General features: G+C 46.3%; 1 protein-coding gene across 6 annotated transcripts in view; it reads right to left on the bottom strand.

The window, feature by feature from the left end:
* Nucleotides 1–465: 465 nt before the first annotated feature.
* Nucleotides 466–23,638, bottom strand: part of KCNQ2 (potassium voltage-gated channel subfamily Q member 2) — a 62,262-nt gene continuing 39,089 nt past the window's right edge. For 2 of the 6 annotated variants that reach the window (XM_065691279.1, XM_065691280.1), the window contains 5 exons: nt 11,036–11,259; nt 10,403–10,511; nt 9,769–9,900; nt 1,831–1,954; nt 466–1,170 (listed from right to left, as the gene is read on the bottom strand). In XM_065691279.1, coding sequence (XP_065547351.1) covers nt 466–1,170; nt 1,831–1,954; nt 9,769–9,900; nt 10,403–10,511; nt 11,036–11,259 — 1,294 coding nt within the window. Of the gene's footprint in view, nt 1,171–1,830; nt 1,955–6,950; nt 7,059–9,768; nt 9,901–10,402; nt 10,512–11,035; nt 11,260–18,430; nt 18,485–23,638 lie in introns of all 6 variants that reach the window. The other 4 variants (XM_065691276.1, XM_065691278.1, XM_065691277.1 and 1 more) reach the window with 4 other exon arrangements.

Below are 23,638 nucleotides of genomic sequence, written 5' to 3'. Positions count from 1 at the left end.
TACCCATGACCTGAAATCTAAGCCAGGAACAGACACGAGTTCATTCCGCAACTCCAAAATCCCTAAAGGCGGAATCACCAGTGCCACGACATGGCAATTCCCACCTCCCACTTGTAACTGTGACCTCCAAAAGCCCTGGCTGGGTGGTTTATTCCTGCCCCCGCGCTTCCGAAGGATCCCAAGAAATGCAAGTTGCCTACGCTGCGCTATGAAATAATCTCACCCAGTGATCTTAGAAAGAGAGTATGAAAGAAATCTGGACTTCACAGCTCCAGTTTGCTCACCACTGTGACCTCTTCCACAAAGGCAGGCTCCGACCTGCTCATTCCCCCACCCCAGAGTAAGAAAGTATCTGCCAGCTAAGGATGTCCTAGAAGGAGGAAAACCTTAGCTGTCGATCTCCTTGAGAAGTTCGATGCATGGGCAGCTGCCAGCGCTCGGATGTGGCTCGGTGGCAAGAAGGCTTCACTGCCTGGAGGCTGACCAGCCCATGTCACTAAAGGGTCCCTCACCCGTGGCCGACCTGGGAGGAGGACCGCAGGGCGTGCAGAGGTCAGAATCGGTGTCTGACTCCCCTTCTGCAATGTAGGGTCTGATTTTGGCCACGGCTGCATAGCAACCGTTGTTAAGGATGTCCAAATTCTCTTTGGACTGGGAGATGCTAAAGCCACTGAAAGAGCGCTCCAGTTCCTCGTGGTCTACCGAGGGGATGGAGATGGACGTGTCGCTGTCTCTCATGGCACTCTCATGGTGTTTGGTTGTAATGTCTTCGTTCCTCAGGTACTCCGCGCTCGCCCTGTGCCCGCCGCTGTACGCTGACAAGGAGCGCTCGTGGGAAGGCGGAGGTGGGATGCGGACCAGCGAGCCGGGGTCTCCGACGGGAGACGAGCCGTGGCTCTGCCGCTGGCATGATGTCGAGGGCGGGCATGTGTTGGTCGGGACTGGTGGGGCAGAGAAGTTCTTCTGACCCATGGAGCTGGTGGACCTGATGATCTTGATGATGCAGCCATTCTTGTCAATGTGCTCCCTGCTGCCTTCGGGGCTGTGGTAGGGAGGTGCTGGGTCTGGTTCTTTGGACCCAAAATAAGCCTCCGTCTCCGTTGGTGGGATGCCCATCCGCTGCATGTAAATGTTCACCAGGAAGTCCAGCTTCTTCTCCATTGACTGAACCTGCAAAACACCACAGTTTCAGTGCTACACGCTGCACATGGTGGAAGCACATTAATATACTGACTACAAACAGCTTCACAGATGCCTACACTGACCCACACCACACTAAAACATTTAGTAAATATTTAATCGTCCTGTTCTAAAGCATTTAATTCTCCACCCTGTTGCAGGGTTTCCCTTAAACTCCTATAAACTTTTTGACAGGCACCAATTCCAGGAAAGCTGGAGCAGCCTCGCATCCCTTCTGCTCCTTACTGCATTTGACACTTGCCTGGCCTCAGACGCCATGGGGATTTCTGAGCATTATCCTCTAGGGAGACTTCAGTACAGCCAGCAGCTACAGCAGCCAGGCTCATGGCCTCATCTGAAACATGTCTAGTGTGGTGGCAAAGAAACCCATGTCCCATTTTCAAAAGTAATGTTGACTTTTGGTAGACTACATGAGGAGACTCCAAAATACCTGTTCTGAAAGTAGTACTTCAGCTTCTAAATACCCTTTCACAACATCCACCTTGTTTCATTTGCCAAACAGTCTTAGCTCTTACTTCTAAATGGTAATGTCCCACTGGGGGAAATTAAGGCAAGAAGAAGCCAGCAGAAAGCATGCAACACAAAGCATGCACCACCCTCTGATAAGAACCCATTCCTGACCCAATTCACCTGTTTTTCCACTTTCCCAAGCCTGCCCATCATGCTGGGGTCTTCAGGCAGCTCCCCTTCCGCTGGCCCTTTGGTCCGATCCTTGTCGGTCATGGAGGATCCTCTCCCAACGATCTGGTCAACTCTACCGGGATCAGAAAATCCCCCCCCAGCCCCGGAAAAGGACCTGGAGTCAGTTGGAGGCAGCCGGTGAGGAGGGCTCTGCTCGCGGCACCTCCATGGGACAAAGCAACAGCCTCTCTCCCAGCCAACACTCCAGATCACTCACAGACACGCGGTGGCACTGAAGTGTTAATTCAGATGCAAAAATTCAGAGCGGTATTAGCGGAGTTTGGAATTACCCAGTTCTGTTTGTACAGATCAAACCTGGCACATTATGCATAGTAAGTTTACCCACTGCAAAGAATTTCTTCCAAATCAATTCACTTATTTGCACTGAGAAATTACTCTTTCATTGGGGAAGATCATCTGTCTGTCTAGCGTATGTCAATGGGGTATTTCAGTCTTTGCAGCAGTTTTCTCTCCTCAGTGCAAATGTAAGTGTGTAATTCTCATGCCCACGAAAATGAGCCACTTGCCCTAAGATACAAAGAGGTGAAGCGCTGTTTCAGAGGAATTACATCAGGGCTGAATTTGGTTACAGCTCACCAAACATTACCAAATTGCCTTCATCTCAATGCTACTGCAATTCATACCTGTATCATTAGGCATTTTCTATTAGCAGGCCTCCAAGCTGGTAAAAGCAGAGGATGCTCCTGCCAGTAGCATGCTGTCTGGCACAAACTTCTTTACACACATTACATTTGCAAATCCCCAGTATAGAAACACAGCATAGATACAGCTCTGTATGCAGAGGACGAAGGAGGGCAGAGCCCTTTTGGAAGCTGGAAGTCAATTGTATGAGGCATCAACTATAAGTTTTCTAGAATAAACACCAGAGCTTTTTTGATCCGTCAAAAGTCAGTTTTGGAATAGCTTCTTAATGGCAGCCCAGTTTATAACCTAATTCTATGCCAGGCAAACTTTACCCTTGCATAATGCACCGAACGTAAGGGTGGCAGGGGAAAAGAAGGGTTAATTCATCTGACTGAAACCAAGTTGAGGATTCTTGAGCAGGAAACTCAAAATGCTCCTTACGCAGTTCTGCCGTGTGGGCCATGGGTCCATGCACCAGGAGGAGGAAAAGGAAGAAGCTGAATACAGACAGACAGGGGAAAATGGACAAACAAAAACCAAGGAAAGGAATGAGATGTGAGGCTATTTCCAACACAAGAGCTACCTGTCTTCTTTACACTGGACAGGGACTTCATACATATGTTGGCTGTTGACATTAAGGGACAGGTATCAGTGGGTATGGACCAGCGTGGCTCCCTTAGCTTATATTAGAGCAACAGCAGCTTACAGCACCAGAAGATCTGGCTCAAAGAGATGAAGTGGATGAGCACATTACACCGAAGACAGGAAATACAAGCCAACAACTGTTGTGGAGTTTATCTTTGATCCCAGAAGATACTTCATTTGGGCAGGGATGTGACAGAATGCTGCTCTGTTTAAGAAGTCATGTTTGATCCTTTGCTTAGCAATATAAGCACAGGAGTACAAGGAGCACCAAGTGCTACAATTACAAGTGTGAGGAATATGCATGCCTTATTTCTCTCTTGTAATGGGAGAAGGAAATTACTGACATGTACAGGAACTCCCCACAAGGGATGCAATTACTGACATGACATACAGCACAAGAAATCCTATGACGATGTTGTTACCATATAAGCAAAGAGGTATTAAATTGGATACCTCGGTCTACCTTGGTTTGGAATCACAAGTCAAGGCGTAGTACAGCCACTGTACGAACTCCTCTCCTGTATGCACAAGCAAGTAGACTAGTAAAACAATGATCATGAGTTTAAGGAGGCCCAAAGTCTAAACACTACTGAATATTGCATGAGGCCAAGACCAGTCGGGGGGTCCTTGTGTCCCATCTAGCACAGCACTAACACTGAAATGTGTCCACTGATGTAAATGAGATGTCCTTCAACAGTTGCTGAGTAGAGCAGGGAGGCAGGACAGACTAACACAGAGGAAAACTGCCATGCTATGGTGTATCATAACAGCAGAGAGAGCCTTGTGCAACCCTACTGCTAATCTGTGGAAACTGAGGAAGGACTTCTAGTCTTTTCCATGTCCTTAACAGAAGAGCTATCCAGGAAGTGAACCTCACTTGACCCATGTGAAGCACAGGAGGCCAGATGATCACTAGTATCATGTAGAAGAGCACCAGCTTCTTAAATCACTTTCAGGCTAGACACTACTTGCCTGTGAACCTGCTGTGATTTAAAAGCAGGATTGCAGCCCTTCACAGAGCTCACTATAAAGCATTCAGAAGCCCGTGTCCATACACCATTGACACCAGAGCCCAGGAGAGTTCCTGCTTCATTCATTCCCTTCGTGTCTATACTTTAACACAGTTCTGACTCCTGAGGTGGTCATCTTCCACACCTCTGAGTAACCAGGGAGCCAGATCTCACCCTGGAGGCAGGCTCTGCACTGAGGATGGTGCGGGGGGCAGCTGTGGGCCACTGACTTCAGTGCAGAGAGAGGAGAAGAAGGTGAACCAAGTCCTTCTCTTTTGATAGGAGAAACTAGGCTCAAGGTCTCGCAGCCCTTTGCTTCCCATGGCAAAAGTTAAACCAGAGGAGAGTGCTCCTACTCTCAGCAAAGCACAGAGATTTCATCTGTGCCTTATCTGATACAAGAGAGGAATTTCCTCTGTGCTTCTAACCCATCCATACCTCGCTGAGCACTGAAAAGAGCAAGAGGTTCTTTTAGCCATTATAAAAGACTTTGAGGTTCTGTCCAACTTGAGCAGCAAAGCTCAAAAGATGAAGAGGGGAGAACATATTCCACCTTTGCAAGCAGAGGGGGATAGTGACAAAGGACCACTTAACTCCTGAGATACCAGACCCCACTTCTGCACTACATCCCTTGTGTCTTCCCAACGCTAACTCTGGCTGTATCAAATACAGAGCAGAGGGAAGAAATCAGCTGAGGCTCTGGAAGAGCCAGCCTCATGTTTTTCCCTTTGTGGTAGAAGAAGATGCAGAGATTTCTGCATTGACATGACAAACTGTGCCATCTGCTGTCCTCGATAGGCTCTGCGGGCCTCAGTTTGGGAGGGAGAGAGAAAAGGGGGTTGCTCCTTACAGTAAACTTTGGTATCTTTCCTTCTTTCTAATGATACAAAAAAAATGTAAGGTCTTGCATCAGCCACAGTGCAGGTTTTCTCATGCTTCATTATGCTTCATGCTAACAGTGCATGCAAAGAGGTGTAATATGTCACCCTTGGGCCAAAAGCAGACATCAAAAAGGTCAAACGGCTCAAATGAGATAAAAATGAAGTGTTTGGGAATAGATATTCAATTCTTCCCCCTTTTTTTTTTCTTTCTTTCTTATAATTTTTTGTGCACAATCCAGGCATTGAAGCCAAACCCCCTTCATCCACGTCACAGGACTGGCGACTGACCTCCTCAGTTGGGAATAAAGCTCTAGACATACTTCGACCAATATCTGCCATTTAAAAATCAGAGGTTGCACCTCTTCTATTTCAAATCGAGGGAATTTAACCCCAGTTGTCTGTGTGTAGAGCAGGGAGCAAACACCTTCAGCCAAACCACAATGGACGCCCGCCAGCATCCAGCTGCCTTAGCAGAAACCTTTTGGCTGAACTGAGCCCTTGTCGCTAGAGCCCCGCAATGCAATCCATGGGGTCAACATAGCTCATGGGACATGAGCTTGTTGTACACTTAATCTCATAGGTTAAATACAACAAAATCATTAGAATATGCATTGTAATTTTAAAATCAAGGTTTTTCTGGAGGGAAGAAAGTGATCTCACTTTTACAGACTACTTTTGGGCCTCTTCCTTTGGCAGGAAGGAGAAATGGGAAAAATGCTTTTCTGAGAGCATCTATTTTCCAAGCATAAAGCTTGGGGCTTCTGGAAAACTCCCTCTCTTTTAATCTTTGAGCAGGCTGAGTGGGGAAAGGTAAGCTTTCAATATATTTTTACTCACATTCCTCTAGTGGAGATTACTCAGAGCAGCTTAAATCAAAATCAAGAGCTTTGTCACATATTAGCTCTTAGAGAGGGCAAGTATATTTAGAAAAGAATATCTGAGACTAAGCTTGCTGCATTTAAAAATCACCTACTATTTGTGCATGGAAAATTACCTTCTGGCAAGTACTTATACCAGCCTTGGGCTCCAGTGGTCTCAATACAAGGTGAAAATAGAGCTCAGCTCATGGCCCTGCTGATCAGACCTCAGAATGCCCTAAAGACAGGTAATTCAGTGAGGATATGTTCCTTGTGGCATCAGCTTCAGGTAAGGTTTTACCTAAGGAGGGACTTTCATAAGGGCAATGAGAAAAGTCTCGCTGTGTGACTGAGGGCTGAGTTTGACTCCTGCTCTTTTTGCTTTCAAAAAATCAGGATTATTATTATTATTATTATTACATTTATTGTTATTACTATATTTTAATATGAGTCCATGGTTATAATATTTTAACACATTTTCCCTCCCATGGTCAGTAGAGTTACATCAGCAAGGACGAGACCACTGTGTTCACTGGATATGAAACACTTCATTCTTACTTTGCCCACTGAATTAAACTCATTCCAGAGTACAAAGAGCAGCAGAGGCTCCTTTGCCTGTGTGTGGAGCGTTTTGCCTTTTAGAAAGCAGATTGTTCAGTTTAGATTGGCTTTGTGGGTAAATATTCCACCTTTTACATTTAAGGATAGCCTAACAAAATAAGAGATTCTAAAACATATAGTTTTGCTTTCTAGCACCCAGAAGGCTGCAAATAGAAAACACACTTGAAGAAACTGATGGTTACTGATGGCTCTATGAATGCCCTTTGTCCCCTTTGGCTTGCTTAATGTGAAATCTCATTCCTGAAAGTAAATCAGAGCACACCCAGAGTAGCAACCCCTTCCGAGTCATGATTTAGCAAGCTGCTAATAAACACCCAAGTGATAAATGCCGTCATATAACTGGCATGAAAGGGGTTTGACATAAAGCAAATGAAAAATCCAGAGAAAGCGGCATTTTGGTGAATCCTAACCTAGGCGAGTATTGGGGAGATTCTTTGGAAGAATACATGGGTCCTTTGGTTGGATACTTCTTATGCCGGGGAGTTGAAGGGGGTGGGGGACCCACAATCATATCTATCCTGGCAAAGTAAATAAGAAAAAGAAAGACACCAGCAAAAATGCATAATGAAGCAACATGGAGAGAAAAGTTGGTCAGAAAAGGCTGCAGGAAGAAACAACTGCAAAACAGAACGACAGAGAGAGAAAGAGAGAGACATTGAACACAGACCCCACTGGAAACAGAAGGCTCTCTCCTACCACTTGGTCCTCAGTGAAAGCCACAGTCTTCCCTCTTCCGGGTAAGACTTGGGGATTCAGGCACCACTGAAGCATTATCAGGAGGTCCCCCCACCCCAGATACCCTCTGGAATGTATTCGCATGTGTGTAGCAATATCCCATTGAGGCAGTTGGATACGAAACAACATATATTCATTCTCCTTTCAGTTCCAGTGCTAGATAATGCATCCTCAGCTAGGTCAGAAAAGCACTAGCTGTTGGGAGTCGGTGAGATACACTGCAGGATTGTATACTCAATGAATGGGAGACATCCATGGTTGGCAAGATGTCAGGATGAGACACGAGACAGTGTGAACACAACGCTGAAAAGAGCACATTACAGACACGGTGACAAAGGCATTAATGATTAAAGAGGAAAGTGCATGTAAACACCCCATCAAGCTGCTTGAATGCGGCTTTAATCCACTAAAGCCCTGGCTATGGGAGGTCCCAGCCAGCCCTGCTGAGCTGAGCTGAGCTGGCAGGGAGAACAAGCTGCTTTGATTGCTGAAGGAAAGGGCAATAAAGATATCTCTTCTCCAAGGTGCCCCATGACAACCTCCCTGGGCTCCCCCATATGGGTGCACTGTTCTAGGCCACTTGGTCTTGGTCACCTTATCGAGAGGGTGACCCTTCCAGTTTCACTGGGCAGGTGACCAGCCATGGGACCTCTTAGTGCCCATCTGGCTGTGATGATGAGTGCTCTGAAGGATGACCCAAAAGGGGATCTGCTCCCATCACTGATCTGCTTAGTGGGGATACTGAAACCACTGAAGCTGCCTGGTAGCCCTGGTTGAACCAAACCCAAGTTCTTTTGAAGCAGCTCTTGGTCCTCCTGATTTCCCTGCAATGGGGTGGGTGGCAAGCCTAGCCTAGTCCAACCTTAGTCATGCAGTCCCATAGATACAGCTAAAGGGAAAATTCAGTTTGGTCTTTGAAAGCGGCAATTCCTTACCTCAACCTCCCCAGTTAAACAGCCAACCAAACTCCTTTGTCTTTGCAGTAAAGGATAGGTAATGGGAGACTTGGGTGTTGAAAACTTGTGTCCCAGCTAGAGCCAGTGGAGATGACAACCCCAATGGCTCACTCCCTACTGCAAAGGCAGCCTGGAGGCTTCTCATTTCATAGAATCAAGAATAGTTCGGGTTGGAAAGGACCTTAAGGTCATCCAGTTCCAACCCCCCTGCCATGGGCAGCGACCCCTCACACTAAACCATGGCACCCAAGGCTTTGTCCAACCTGGCCTTGAACACCGCCAGGGATGGAGCATTCACAGCCTCCCTGGGCAACCTGTTCCAGCACCCTTCAGTAAAGAACTTCTTCCTTATATCCAATCAGCTTATTAAAGTCAGGAAATATCAAGCCCTTCCTCCTCCTCTTCCCCCTCCAGATTCAGCTCCATGTATTAGGTCTATAATCACTGAATTTGTATGGAACGGGGGTGAGAGGCTGAAAGAGAGGAAATTCTCCAGGATATTTTAGTCTCCACCGCGAGGGAGAATCTACCTTCTGGGAACTGCACCGCATGAAGCACTGCCGAGAAAGTTCTCTCTGCTGTTTGAACATCAAAAATAGCAGAGTTAAAACGGTCCCCGAGAGATTCACAGCAGAAGAGATTCCTCTTTTTCCTAACACCATTTTTCTGTCCTGCCAGGGCCCTAGATGGGTTTGAAATGAAAGGAAAACTTCCCCAGTGGTTTCCAGAGGAACTTGGGCTGCCACAGCCATCAAGGGAAATCATTCCTTTCTCCAAGTGTAAAAGTAAATGGTGTATTGTTTTGACTGGAGATAGCCTACGGCCAAGCCCTGCCTCTATTCTAGGCATCCTTCGAGCTCAGCACAACTGGGGCTACTTCTGCTGAGCCGACAGAGCTGGGGGATAGTGGGGGTTTGGGGTCTCCTTTTCAATGCGGGACATCATCTGAGTGGTCAGACAAAAAAGCTTAGCTCAGATCCCCTGTTCAGAGACAGAATTGATCTGGTTTGGGGGTGGCTTTTAGGAGAAAATGAAATTTTAAATGCCTTTTTGGGTTCCCTTTGTCCCTTTTCCACATTTTTTTCCCCTGTTAAAACTAACTCATCTTCGCCTACAGTTTGAGCACAGAAGTTGGAATACAGCACCAGCCTTACCTATGGGACATGCTGCAATGATAGAAACTCCTGAAGCAAAGAGGATGATGTCCCTGCTAAGAGCAGGGGGTTGGACTGGATGACCTTTGAAGGTCCCTTCCAACCCAAACCATTCTATGATTCTATGACAAGCTGTGATTTTTGTGTGTATATGCTGGAGTGCACACTAAGGCCCTTTTAGTGGCACAGCATCACCATTTGTAGTCCCTGCCCTGCTCATTCCTGTGGGTTCCAGCCACAAGCATTGATGTTTTCCTTGCTGTTTCCTCTTAGGAAGAAAAAGAGTAAGTTGTAGCTGCAAAGGAAAGTGTCCCTCTCCTGGAAATACCTCCACAATGACCAAAAAACAGTGAAAAACTGAAGCAAAGAGAGGGGTCTCTTGCCTGGCCTGAAGGTTTTTGATCCGGGAGAGCATGTCCAGGTGACCAGCTGAGTACTGCTCGATGACATCCATCACGTCGTAGGGCCGAAGGCTCTCCTTAAACTTGCGCTTGGAGACCAGAAATCTCATAATGCTGCAGGAGATGGAGAGGAAAGGCAAAATATAGTCCCTGGGCTGCAGCCTGACCTGCTTAGTGGCAGATAAAACATACCACAGGGAGCTGCTTTGGAAGGAAAACGGAATAAATCACAACCCTGTGGGTCTGGGAGAGGATGCGGCAATAGGAGAGGAGAAGGGGATGCAGGGGTTTGTGGTCCCCCGATGCTGCTTGGGCCATCAGCAGTACATCTCTCTGCAATGCTTCTGTGAGTGTCAGCATTAAACCTCAAAGCTGGCGAGAATGATCATTTGGATGCATCCCTGCAGGGGATTTTCCTGTTTCTCTATTTATTCCTTCCCTCAGCAAAAACTGCCCTTTCTGGCAGCATTTTCTGCAAAGGAGGGCAGGCCACCCAGGGGAAAGCAGCCTGCAGCACAGCCATCTCAGCATTTCCACCTCTGCCTGGACTTGAAATTCCTCTTTTTTCCCCTATTATTTGGTTTTCCAGGCCGCTTCCCCCCTCTTCCTCTCTTACCACACTGCCCTGATGCTGACTTTCAGCCCTGGCGTCAAATCTTCTGTCACAAACTCGCAGTTGCAGCTTTTGTTCTCATCAGGAATGTCTTCTCCGGGGAGGCTTGCTTCTGGGTTTAGGAGAGGGAGGAATAAAGACAACCCATTATTATTTCCTGGTGCCATGCTAGGAAAGATGAGTCAGATCACAAGCAGCAACCCCGGGGGAAGCACCAGAGATATCTTTGCTAAGCATCCAAATAAGAGCGTTTCCATCAACGTGTTAAGGTGACATCCAGCAATGCCAAGTGCAGCTCATCCATATCTAGATTACAGAATCACAGGATGATTCGGGTTGGAAGGGAGCTTAAAGCTCATCCACTTCCAACTCCCTGCCACAGGCAGGGACACCTTCAACTAGAGCAGCTTGCTCCAAGCCCTGTCCAACCTGGCCTTGAGCACTGCCAGGGATGGGGCGACCACAGCTGCACACATGACCACCATATGTCAGCAGGAGTTCTCTTATCTCTTATTATACTTGCTATATATAGGAAGGGGAAGGAGACCCATGTAAGCACCCCGGCTGGCAGCTCTGCTCGTCATGGGTGAGGATGGAGAGGATTTGGGGTCTGGAATGGCACCCCCAAGCCCTTACCTTCCGAGTTCTGCCGTGACGCCGCTCCCTTGATGCGGAAAGCTTGCCGGGCTCGGCTGCGGTCTCCGAAGCTCCAGCTCTTGGGCACTTTGCTTGGGCTGTCCTCGATGCTCTGGTCAGCGCTGGGGGACCTCCTGATGCCCTGAGCCTGTGGAGAGCCTTTCCCTTTGGTGCCAGCACCGCGGGGACTGGAGAAGACACGATCTTTCAAACTGACCTTCTGACTGTTCAGAGAAACACGTTGAAACAAAGACAAAAAGGAGACAGCAGGAGGAGTCATTCTGGAAACCACGCAGTCCTTCCCCACCAGCCATTAGAAACCAAGAGCACTTCCAAGCAGCAGTGAGATGCAGTTTTGCTGTTGGCTTTTTAATTTGGTTTTTTTTTTTTTTCCAAATATATATATTTTAATGAATTTTTAAAAGCATCGTAGAAATGTTTCCGCCATAATGAGTGAAATGAGAATGGTTATTAAGAGAGAGAAAATAATGAGGACTTGAACAGAAGCCCCTTGTGGGATGCCAGGGCTGGCGGGACAGAATGACGTTAAACAATGAGGTTATGAGTCCTTAAATCACTGATCGGCTCCAATCACGAGCGAGGAAGCTTTTCTTTCACAACTGCCTTCCACAACCCTGTATCTAGTAAGAAAATACCAATTCAGAAGAGCCTTTAACCTTAAACTTTGAACTTGCAAACACTTCACTCTTGGTGCTCAGCCCCTGTCCTTTCCCTTTCTCCAGCTTCTCTATCTCCTCCCACTTAAAACATGATCTGCCCTTTTTAGATATCCTAAAGAATTCCACTTTTTCCAGTTATATATTTAAATGCTTAAACACAAACACTTCGATGTGCAGCTCCTTTGTCTCCTATAACGATTCAATCCGTCAGCTAACGTCTATCTGCAGGTCTGCTATGGGTGTCATAAACGTGCAAAGCCAAATTTGACAGCTTCAGAATATGGCATTTTATTGCTGTTCTTTTCTATTAGAATCCCATTTCTTTAACAAACACCTTGTAATTCTGGCTTGAAAAGATCTCTCCAGAAACAGAGATGGTCTCAGTGAGCAGTAACCTGGTGACAGCCCTGATTACTTCCCAAACCCTGAAATTTGTGATTAGAAACTTTCACCCTAAGAAAGATGCTGAATTTTCACAGGAAAATCGGAAAACTCAAAGATTTTGTGGATCTTCATGAAAGGGCGAATGTTATAAAGACACCGTTGGGGAAACCCAACTGCAAACAGTATCGGATCATTTGCTGCTTTCTGAATAGCAATTGATGATTAAACTGCACTGACAGAGGTTAGACAATCAGCGCAAGGCACCGGTGCATACAGCCAGTATTATATATAGGTACCTCAAAAGTGAGTAAACCCAGGGATTTAATTCCCAATACTCTGCTCCATTGCAGTAGCCACTTACTGCTTTGCTGCAAATGCTCTGACTCAATTTACGGGAAGAACATTGCAGGGATTTTGATTTCCACATCAAATTTCCAGGTCACCAACCAAAGAACTGTGGTTTTTCCTCTGTCTCTCAGCAATGCCACCTGAAAACTTACAGCCAAACAGTCCTGCTTTGCCTTCAAAGCCAGCGTGAGGATCTTCAATCAGAACTTAGCTGATATTTGAAGCAAAGCAAAATCCACCTCCCTTTTCCCCAGCTGTACTCTGCTGACAGGAACAGACATTTGGTTGTGTCAGTAAGGGAAGAAGACGTGACTCAAAGACACACAGGGAGCAGATTTGTCGAGTAAGAAGGTGCTATTTATACAAAGTCACTTTACATTGCGGGATGTTGAACGTTTACAGGGAGGGAAAGGTGCTGAGGCAGCATTTTCCAGTTGCGCAGCGTGATGCCTGGATGCAGCATCCAAAGAATGCAGGGCAGGGTTATCTGTGCCCATTGGCTGGGCAACAGCTTCACATTGGAAAATACATCTGAGATAAAACTTGCTCATGACCAAGTTAGAAAAGGCAGAATTATTCCAATTAATGTTGTATTTTAACTCAGATAAACACTGGAGATTCATATCCAGTGTGCTGCCCACCTGCAGGGTCTGTCTGAAAGCCATGGGACCAACAGATCAGCAGAGCTGAAAATCAGAGGTGCAAATCCACACAGGTATCTAGGAACAAGCATGTGCCCAGATATCTTTCTGGATACAAGCCTTAGTCACTGATGCTACCAAAATCATCGTATGTAATGAGCCAAAGGCTTAAAAGCAATTCTTGCTCTGTTTCTTAGATTTAAAACCAGATAGAAATGTTGTCATTCAATCCAAAATAGGCCAATTGGATTGGTTTGTCTTTATTTTAGATGATTTTACAGAAGAATATTCCTGGAATCTACTGCATTTCAGTAGTACCAATGCTTTGAACTACCTGGTATCTTTCAAACATCAGTTGTATAAAACTGAATCAGCAACACACCAAGATTCAGAATTCAGAGCAATCTCTCTGTGCCTCATCCTCTACTGAGTTGCTCCCATTGCCGATCTCAGCATAAAAGCAATCCCCTATCACTGAGTAAAGCAGGGCCTTTTCTTTGGAGGCCCTTTTCCATTCCCACAATAAACGTGCTGCAGATGTTTGCAAGGATCACAAAAGGCAAAAAAGAAAGCATTGAACTCAGTGGGGAATATGAGCCAAGAGTTTCAAGCCTGATAGCGCTGCACCTCCTGCTATTTACACATTAAAAAACCTCATAGAAATTTGATGAACAGTTAAGATCTGGGTGAGTTTTGTTCCTGAATACTCACTACTCAGAAAAAAACCCAGCACCTGATGTAACGTCTTTGTTTTAACATAGACAACATGAGACAATATGAACAATTAATTGGATTTTTTCCTTCTGCCATGCAATTCTGTCGTTGGAAATGACACCTGGAATGACGTGCAAGTACAGTCCCTGCAGAGGAGAATGCTGTTGGGGTCTGCAGGAGCTGGTAGGAAAGAGTCCAAAAGAAATATAGACATATATAGAGATATATGTTGTCAGGTAATCCAAGATCATGTTCTCATTCAACCAGAAAGTCATGCAGAGTGGAGTGTCTTAGAGAAGTGGTATTTAGCTCTCACTCAAGTAGATGGCAAATGAGCCTCAGCTCAGTGGAAGATGTATGCATTGGTGACATGACCATGAAGAAAGCAGTAATACAACCACACACAACAACATGAACTGAAGCTTTCGGTCATGATAGCCAAGAGTGGCACGAGCACAGGGCAGGTGCCCTGCTTGTGCCAGGGGATGGGAAGGGAAAGAAAACTGTGGCTTTGCAACCAGAGATGAAGATTATGGGAAGCCATAACAGTGTAACAGGGAGTGCTTTAGTTCCTAGGTCTTTATAACCAATTTCACTTGGCACCTATTAAAAGCATATTCAATAACCAAACAACCAATGTTTCCAGGCTGACTCTGGGGAAGGTTTACAAAACTTTCAGCTTTTGACTTGAATTTAACATAGGATAGAACCGGAGTTAATTTTTCTCTGCAGCCAGCCAAAAATGAGAGCCCACGCTGGACGAACACACAAGGATCAATGTGTGGACCCACAGCTGATAGGAAGATGCTCACTGCTTTAGTGGCCTTTGCATTTAAGTTCCTTTAGGTCCAACAACCCAGGACTCAGCAGCAAAATGCAGAAGAACCAACCTTCCTGTGAGCTGCCATCAGGATGCTGGGGGTTCGAGCTGCTGTTTGAAACCCTCTGGGTTGGGGTTGATTTCACAGTCCTCTACAGTACTAAATCAGCACTTTTAAAAAATGTGGACTCATTACATTAGCAGTAATTTTGGATCAATAAAAATATCAGTTGTAACATCTTGACATTGCTTTTAAACTATGGTTGACCATTATTTCATTTTCTCCTTTCATTTTGTAGGCAGCAAGAATTGCAGTTGGACTACCATGGACTCAGATCCATCTCTGCACGTAAACTCAACCAGTAACAGCATTCACTCTTCCGAGAAGCTATGGAAAGGAGGAAGAGGTTATCTTCTGTTGGGAAATGAAGCTGGTTTTTAACCCAGAGTCTGTGCTGAGCTCATGGCATGTGAGAAATGCTTGTTGAAACCAGGCAGGAGTGCCAGGAGCCAAAGACAGCCTTTGTGGCTATCACTGGGCTCCACTGGTCATTGATGTGAAGAAAAGGCAGAAACCGATTACTGGAGACATGAAGGCAAGGAAGATGCACCTGTATGTGCAAAACTTGCCATGACTAATGCAAAAATAAGAGAAGACCAGGACTAAGCCTGGTTTGTCTCCAGTGACTTCAGGAAAGCCATTGCAAAGGCGAATTCAGCCCTGAGATAGAGGTTGTAGAAGCAGAACCTGGGCATAAGGAAAACTGAAGGTCAGCCAACAGTCAATATCATGGTGTGTAATCCCTCTTCTCCTCATCCAGAACCACTGTGTTAGACTTGGGTTGAAGGAACTCACTGAAATCCTAACAGGAAAGAAGAGGGTTGCACCATCCCTGCAGCCACCATGCCAGCCTAGCCAAGCATGGGGCCTTGGGTGAGTGAAGGGACACGGGAACCAAACGTGTCTTTAACCTTGGCCTTTGGTATTTTGCAGTGTTCTGTTATAATCGCTCCCCTCTTCCTAACACACAGCCTTTTCCTCTCAAACTGATGCTGAGCACGGCCAAACACCACATGAGACGCATCCTGCATCTCACCACCTTTCGCTGTTTGCCAGCTCAGCTGGTTTGCATTCCAGGAGCAAAGCAAAACAGCCAAATTGCACATCTTCGAGCTGGCTGATTCCTAAACAAGACTTTAAGGTAAACACGCTACACCCAGACCCGCAGGCCAGGCAAGTGCTCTGCAAACACCTTTCCTTCACTGCCCTCCATGCCATTTCTTCCCACTGTCAGGTCTCTGTGGTGCCTTCATCTCTCCGAGTAGACACCAGGAAAGTCTCTTACAAAGCAGAATATGATAGACCTGCTAAGCTGGCTTGATACGGTTACATTACTGGCTGAAAATGCTTGCATTATTGCATTTATTGACGAGACATCATTGGTTTAGTGCATTAAGAAACCACGGCTTCTAAGGAGTTTTCTATTAATTTACTTACACTGAGTTTTCTATGATTGACTCATTATTTCCTGTTCTTTTGTAATATGCATCCTAGGCAAAGGCTTCTAGCACTCAGCTTTAGATGCATCAAAGTGCTGGCATGTGTCCCTCAGTCTGTGCAGTGGGGGACTGCAGGCAGGGAGCCCAAGGGTCCAGGAATCAAGACATTTGGACTATTCTTATGTCTATTCACAGTTAACCTACAGCTTTACTAAAGCACAGAGCGTATAACACTATGTTCAGGATGGATGCGGGTAACAAAGATGCCCTTGTAGCTACTCCAAAGCTCAAGACTCCTTTTTGACTGGCAGAACCGAAGTCTGTAATCTCCTTCTCAGGATCTCCAATGGATTAAGAAGATATTGAGATAATCATTTGTATCATCCTCCCTTTCCCTTGCAGAACTTAAGACTGGGGAGATGACATAACAACCACAGTGGGAAGGAATCCAGTAGAAAATAGAAAAACATTATAGTGACTTTACCAATTATAAACTCATGCCTAGGAAGACATGCAAGGAGGACATTAAGATCAGGGTGGCTGATTTTCCAGAGAACAGAACTGGACACGGACAGGTGAGAGGACAGCATTACAAATACCACTGCTTGGTTAAATCTCTGCCCAAACCAACCTCAGCATTAAGCAGTTGAAAGGAGCCTTCTTCCACAGAGGAATCCCTGCTTGCGCTACAACTCCATGGATAAAACAACCTCACCTTGCAAATGGAAACACTACACAAGTTATGATAATGTTGTCCATTATTGATCAAATCTTTGCCGTTTGCATTGAATACTGCCTGTGCAAATGATCACTCAATATTTTAAACCAGAACTTCCAAGGATAAACTTCAAGGAAGGCCATAGCACTGTCAAAACACACAGCAGGAGGATAACTCAAAGATACAGGCTATTTATCCAGGTAGAAAGGATTTCCTACTGTGGAGATCTGCTTATTATGAAGCCTAGGTCATGCCCCATTCCTCTTTGTTACCCATTCAGAAATGGGATTTACCATGCTGCTTCTGGGACACACAAGTCTCAGGCGTAAGTCCCAGCCTTTAGACTGACAGAGAGTAAAAATTGCCAGCAGGGAAATAAAGAGCAAGAAAAGAAAAGATACAGGTTGGAACAGTTAATGGAGAAAATCAGAGGTACATATAGTTTTCAATCTGTAGTTTGTTGGCTTTCTGAGGGATAGAGAGACTGGTGATTTTGAGAATTAAAACGGACTCCAAAAAGAAGAGCATGCAAAAATCCGACTTCACAAACATGCGGCATCACTCAGTGTCCTGCCACTCCTGGGCTTGCTTTCCACCTGCCTGGCTCTAGGGGACGAGCTGATGGGGTTCTCCTGCCAGCATTCACAGCATGCAAACTCCGGGCTTGGTAATTCAAGAAGGTGCATGTTTGCTGCTGAGAAGCAGTGTCTGGGGTGGGGGAAGAGACTCTTCCAGTGCAGGCATGGAAGTCGATGTATTTATGCATAAGGAAAATAAGACACACGTATCTAGGTACCCTTAGATGGGTGCACTAAGGGATGCTCACTGGGAATTCTTGAAGCTACCTAACAACTGTCAACTTGATGAAAAAGATGAAAGCACTGTGCCTACGAAACCCTCTGCTCTAGCTATCTGTTCCCATGGGATCTAGAAACAGAACCATTCACAATGCCAATGTCAATGCTAAGGGGAACCCATATCCCCTCATCTGCTGGGACAGGCTGAGATTAGTCCTTCTCTAGCTGCGTAGTAGAGGTGCTAGATAGGCAAGCCATGGCTTCCAAAGGCCACAAGACTAGGAAAGGTCAATTTGTAGTGTTCAGAGAGCCAAAGGAATGGTGACTGAGCAGAGGTAGGAAGCTGGTATTTCTCATGCTACCGATTTGATGTTGCCGTACTGCGCAATTCAATTCACAAGGATTCCCTGGACCTTGAGAAGGGATGGGATAGGGAGGAAGGGGTCTCTAAGAAGAAAATAATTCAAATTTTTATAGTTTTTATTTGTAATTTTCCATCATTTGATAAACTTCAGCTCCTGGCCTCCTTCCTTGCTGAGCAGACACTGGCTTGCTCAACCCAGAACAAATTCCCCATCCTCGTCTCTTTGATTCACACGTTCTGCATGATGAGCAGACAAGGAAGCAGCTCGTTTCTGAGCAGGCAATGGGGAGGCTCTTTGCACCTTTTGTTTTTTACTCATCTAGTACCTCTATTAAGCAGAGAAGTGATCAGAACGGGTGGTAGCAGGGTAGAGGGAGAATGAGCCGTGCAGCTTTTGATTAGTTTCGTGCGACGCATTTCCCGTGGTACCTAGAGTTTCCTGAGCAGCATCCGCATAGTGACTCTCTGCACGGTTTGCTTTTACTGGAAATGAGGGGAGAGTAAAAATTAGACCTGGAAGCAAATGCCAGACAGGAAACTTTTGATTACTGACTCTAGGTTTAAAAGACAGGCGTTCTGAGGGCCGGGTTCATGACAGGATTTATCTGTTTGAGCGTTAAGTGAATTTCAAGAAGGAAAATCAAGAGGGCCCCTGAAATTTGTCTCACTGTGGTCAATAAATGTCACTATTAGAAATGACACATTCTGCATTGAATTGGTGGCGTCAGTTTATCTACAATTGACTGCAGGGAAGTCATCCGCATCGGGAAAACAAAAAGTATTCTTCTTCCTCTAAATAGATATAAAAAAGACAATTTTAAACTTGGCTGAGTCATGGAGAGCCAAAACTTTACCTTGTTTTGTCCAACATCTAAAAGGGTCAATTTTCTTCTTTAAAAAAAAAAGTAAAAAAATCACAAAAAGAGCTAGTTAATCTGTGAATTATTTGCACTTCTCATACAAGAAATAGCATTATATTAAGCCTGGCGTTTAAAAACATAAAAGTCGATCAAACCAGGGTGTGGTGCAGTCCCTTATGGGAAGGGATTTGAATATGCATGTTCACACATCTGTTTCTCACAGCACTTTTCAGATGGGCCCTACCACTTCCGGGGAGTCACTGGCTTTGCTGAGGTTCCACCACAGCTCCCATGAGCCCTTCCCAAATCACTGCTCAGGCACTGCCCTGCCTGGAGATCGCAACCACAACCAGGGTCCTCCACGCCATGGAGCAGCCCTCTACCTGCTCAAGGGGAATGACGTGGCCCCATCACCCCATGTGGCATCGCTTGCTGAGTTCATGGTCAGACTGAAAAGGCTGAAGGGCATAAAAACCCGACCTCATTTTGCACTTGAACTCGGCAATCGGAGGAGCTCATGGGCACGCACAGAAGGAATTGGCAGGAATTCCTTCTGCTTCGCAGCATCCCATGCAAGCTCAGCCGACATCACCCTCAGCATCCTGGGGACTCCTCAGATGCCCACAATGGGACCCCACAGTCACCAGGCATCCCCGGGGACCGCTGGTGCTACCAGGGCTGTTCTGGAGCTGGGGTCTGAGCATTGCGGTATGGGAGTGGGATGTTCAGCATGCAGAGCCTGAGGGAGACACGGGGGTCACTCTCTTCTTAGTCTCCTCTGCAGTCCCTATGGAAAGCTGCAGTCCCTTCTGTGCAAATAATCTGCTCCCCTGAAGGCAACTGATTATTTCCAGATTACTGTCAGTCCCAGCATGAGTCTCTGACACCAGTTTAGTGGGTTAGACGGTCAAACGCCAACCCAGGCTAACATGGCCCATGGGGCTCCTGTGATTGATACCGTTCTCCATGGGCAATGGTGGTTAGTGACACCTCAGACACTCTACGCTGGATGAGTAGGGGCCTACTGAGTCAACCAAAGGCATCCTCCAGTGCATACAAAAGCCTTAATCACACCCCTGAAGAGAGAGATTCATGTTGTGTGTATCTCAGACAGACATACACAAACACTGAAACTGAGATATACGCACAGATACACAGACACGTTACAAGGTGGCCCAGTCCAGCATTCACTCAATGGCCAAGGTCTTGCTGAGCTTATTCAAGGCATGGACAAACCACAGCTGAGGACAACCTTGCAAAGAGGTTCCTCTCTGTGCCTACAGGACTGACCTCATGCTGGACAAAGTAATCTGAGTTTTAGCTTCCCAGCTCCCTGGAACCCTTCTGTTTCTTTTTCTCTGTTATAAATGCATTATTCTGATCATTTGGCTCAGTAATTTTTAGCTTTTCACCAAATCATAGTTTGGAAAATGCAAGAGGAAGAAATGTGGTCATGGATACCTTCAGATGTTTATCAGACCATCTGCTAAAGAGCATCTGAAGCACACATTTCACATAGGAGCCTCCGTAGTCCTGGCTAGCCATATGTTTGTCTTTTTGACATTACAATCAGAAGACAAAATAAACAGAAATGAGATGCCACAGCAAATTTCCAGCCAGATTAACATAGGAGTAATCAAACCCCGTTATCGCTGTGATCTACTGGCTTTCTGCAGCAGGAGGGGTGAGAAAACCATGGTGCAGCCCTCCTTCCTTGGGGTTACGGGGCGAAGAGGACTCGGACTGTTCATGAGAGCAGCAACCAGCCCAGGGAAGGGCAGGGACCACTTCGGATGACAGAGTGGACACAGCACCCAAAGTGACAGGCAACAGTGGAAGCTTTGTAAGCAAAAGGAGGGAGGGAAATAAACAGGAGGAAGAGGCTGGTAGCACGTAGAAAAAGGCCAGCATCTTTTCTGCTCATCAGAGCCTGGGCTCCATGCCTTGGGGAGGTGAGCTCCTGCCCCCCCTGAGCAGGTCAGCACAAAGCTTTCCTAGCCCTAGATGGATGCAGACAAAGCTCATGGTGGAAAACAAAGCAGAATCAATAGAGAAAGGACGTAACTTGTCTCTCAGATTGGCTGTCCCATTTTACACCACCAAATCTAAAGTCACCCAAGTAATTCTAGGTGACCCTGAGCCTCCACCATGCCAACCCCATCACCTCCTAACTTCCTCCCACCCTGGGCAGCAGCTCCCCGAGTGCTGTCTGGGCAGAAATGAGCACAGCTACAGCAGCACCAGAGTCAAAGGGCAGCATCACTGCTGGTGCACGGGCAAGACCCTGATGGCAGTGGGGCATTTGGGATGTGCCCTGACCTTGCAAAGCAACGCTTTTCTTACACAGCACGTTCCATGAGCTGTGCCAGCATCCCTTCTCTAACTTAAAATAGATGAAGATGAAAAAGAGGGAAAGAGCTGTTTCTATTCTGTTTGCTGTGAGGAATCTGTGGTGCATCAGTTATGGAGAGAGGGATACAGGAAATCAGCCATTCCCTAAACATCGCTAGAGCAGGAGGAAGATCCAGCTATCTCCAGATCCAAGACTATGTTTCCTTACATTGATGGAAAGTGACAAATGCTTTACCAGCTGAAGTGTGGTGCTGGGGTCTGCTATGAGAGACAGCTCATCCCAAGGAGTCTCCTAAGTGGAACAGTCATCAGCGACAGACGGGCATCAGCTGGATGATTAACTGGCGGGTGGGCTGAGAAACAGGAGTTTTCTCTTCCAAGGGCAGGATGACACACTGAGCATCACTGGGAGGCTGCTGGGAACTAGAAGTGGGTGGGAGATTTGGGATACAAATGTAGAAGAACCAGAAGCTTTTGTTTGGGAAAATAGGTGACTGGGGGAGCCCTGAATATCTGGAGGTGCAAAATTCCTTCCTGATGGACTCTAGGACATTACAGGAAAAGGGCAGGGGGAGCAGGTAGAACTGATATTGCCCTAACAAAACACAGAAGGAAAGAGCTTTGGTTCTGCTTTGGCAGCTGAACTGAGCAATATGGAAAGTACTCTAATGCCATACACATGACAACTGCAGACCCTCAGCTTGGGCAAGCTCAAGATCAGCATCTTACAAGAGAGGGCAACAAAACCCAACAGTGCCACAAGAGACAGATAAACTGCAGGGGGAAGAAAGTAGCCTTTGAGAATGACCCTGATGAAGGAGCTACACATAGTAAAGAATACTCTGAAAAAGGACAGTGAAAGGCTATTTTTTACTTCTTTCTGTGGCATAAGATCAAGAAAGCAATGTGAGAAATGATCAAGGAAAAACCTGCAACATCTATAAAGAAATATTATATCAAACCTAGTGTTGTAACTGGTCAAAATGAACACTGCAAGACAGGACTGAGATTTGAAGTAGGAAATTAGTGTAGTGGCTGTGATTGCAGGGATGCTGGCTGCTGTGACCCTACGTTGGTTGTCAGACTTCCTCAGCTACAGAGCTGATTGTGTTGAGCAGAGGTTTTGTCTCATTGTTATATGCAATGCTCCCTGCTTTAATAAAGCTGGATGGACCCTGCCTTTGCTCTACTTATGAGGTTCCATGTAGGGAAAAATAACATAATCTGGATAGTTGAAACATGATCTTGGAGATTTGGTTTCTTTGGCAGGAAAGCGGTTGGAGTACTGCAGAGGTTCTGCTTGCAAAGGAAAAGCTCAAATGAAAGACAGAAAAATGAGTGGGGGCCAGGGGAAAGGAAAGAAGGATGAAATGTTCCTTCCTTTAGTCAGCACCGTATCAACCCAGATATCTTTGGTTGGATTTTATGCCAGGGCAAAATTAAGTTTCTGGCCTTTTATAAGCTAAAAGGCACAGCAGAAAGTTTCATCTGCACAATGCCAGGCTCCAGTTATGCTTCTGTAAAACATGTTATTTACAATATTTAGGCTGTAAGCTACGTTTTGAGATATGAAATGGAAGATCTGAAAGCCAAGGAGATGATCTCCACAGATCATCAGTTCCGCATCCTGCCTCCCGAGATTAAAAATGAGATTCAGTCTCAGAATTACTTCTTAAAAGAACTGGAAAATATAGGACACAAAATGCCAGAATTAGGGAGTTCTAAGGGGATGAAAAGTTTCTGATGAGTACACCAAATACCAGCCCTGCTGCTTTCCCTGGGACGTGTGAATAGAGAAAAGCTCTCCCGTAGGTGAGGTTTATGGCTGGCCTTGGAAGGTGCTCGCCACGTCTCAGAGGGCACCCGCTTGAGCGCGCTCTGCACCATGGACTCCAGGCATGGAGGGAAGACGGAGCAGGGACCGTGCTTCATCCAGAGGCTGTGAGGCCAAAGGGAATGGGGTTGGAGAACAGGGAATCTCTGCCATGCAACGTCGTGCCGTGTCAGAGAGCCCTTCTGTGTCCCACGGAGCAGCAGGTCCACGCAGCCCCGTGCAGTGCCCTGCAGCAAGAGGAGCTCAGGAGAAGTTGCTAACTCGGTGACATGGTGATGGCTTCGTGGTCCCATGTCACTTCCATCCATCACAGTGTCGGGTGATGGAGACACAGGCAAAGCATCACCCAGCCATCGGTGCCCATCGAGCCTCATTGTACTGCTTCAGGTACGACTCCAGCAACGAAACAGAAATAAAGCAGCATAAACCAAAGCCCTGCCATCACCCCAGATAGTGTCTGCCAGCTCTGCCCGTGCTGCCCAACACTCTCTCTAGCCCCCATAGCCTCACTATCCTTGCAGCTACAGCCCAAGGCAGACTGGAAGGAAGATATGATTTAAGGTCCAGCAAACACAGAGATACATTGAACTG

Source organism: Lathamus discolor, chromosome 11 (assembly GCF_037157495.1).
Source record: "Lathamus discolor isolate bLatDis1 chromosome 11, bLatDis1.hap1, whole genome shotgun sequence".
Taxonomy (NCBI): Eukaryota; Metazoa; Chordata; class Aves; order Psittaciformes; family Psittacidae; genus Lathamus; species Lathamus discolor.
This window is presented reverse-complemented; position numbering and strand designations above follow the sequence as displayed.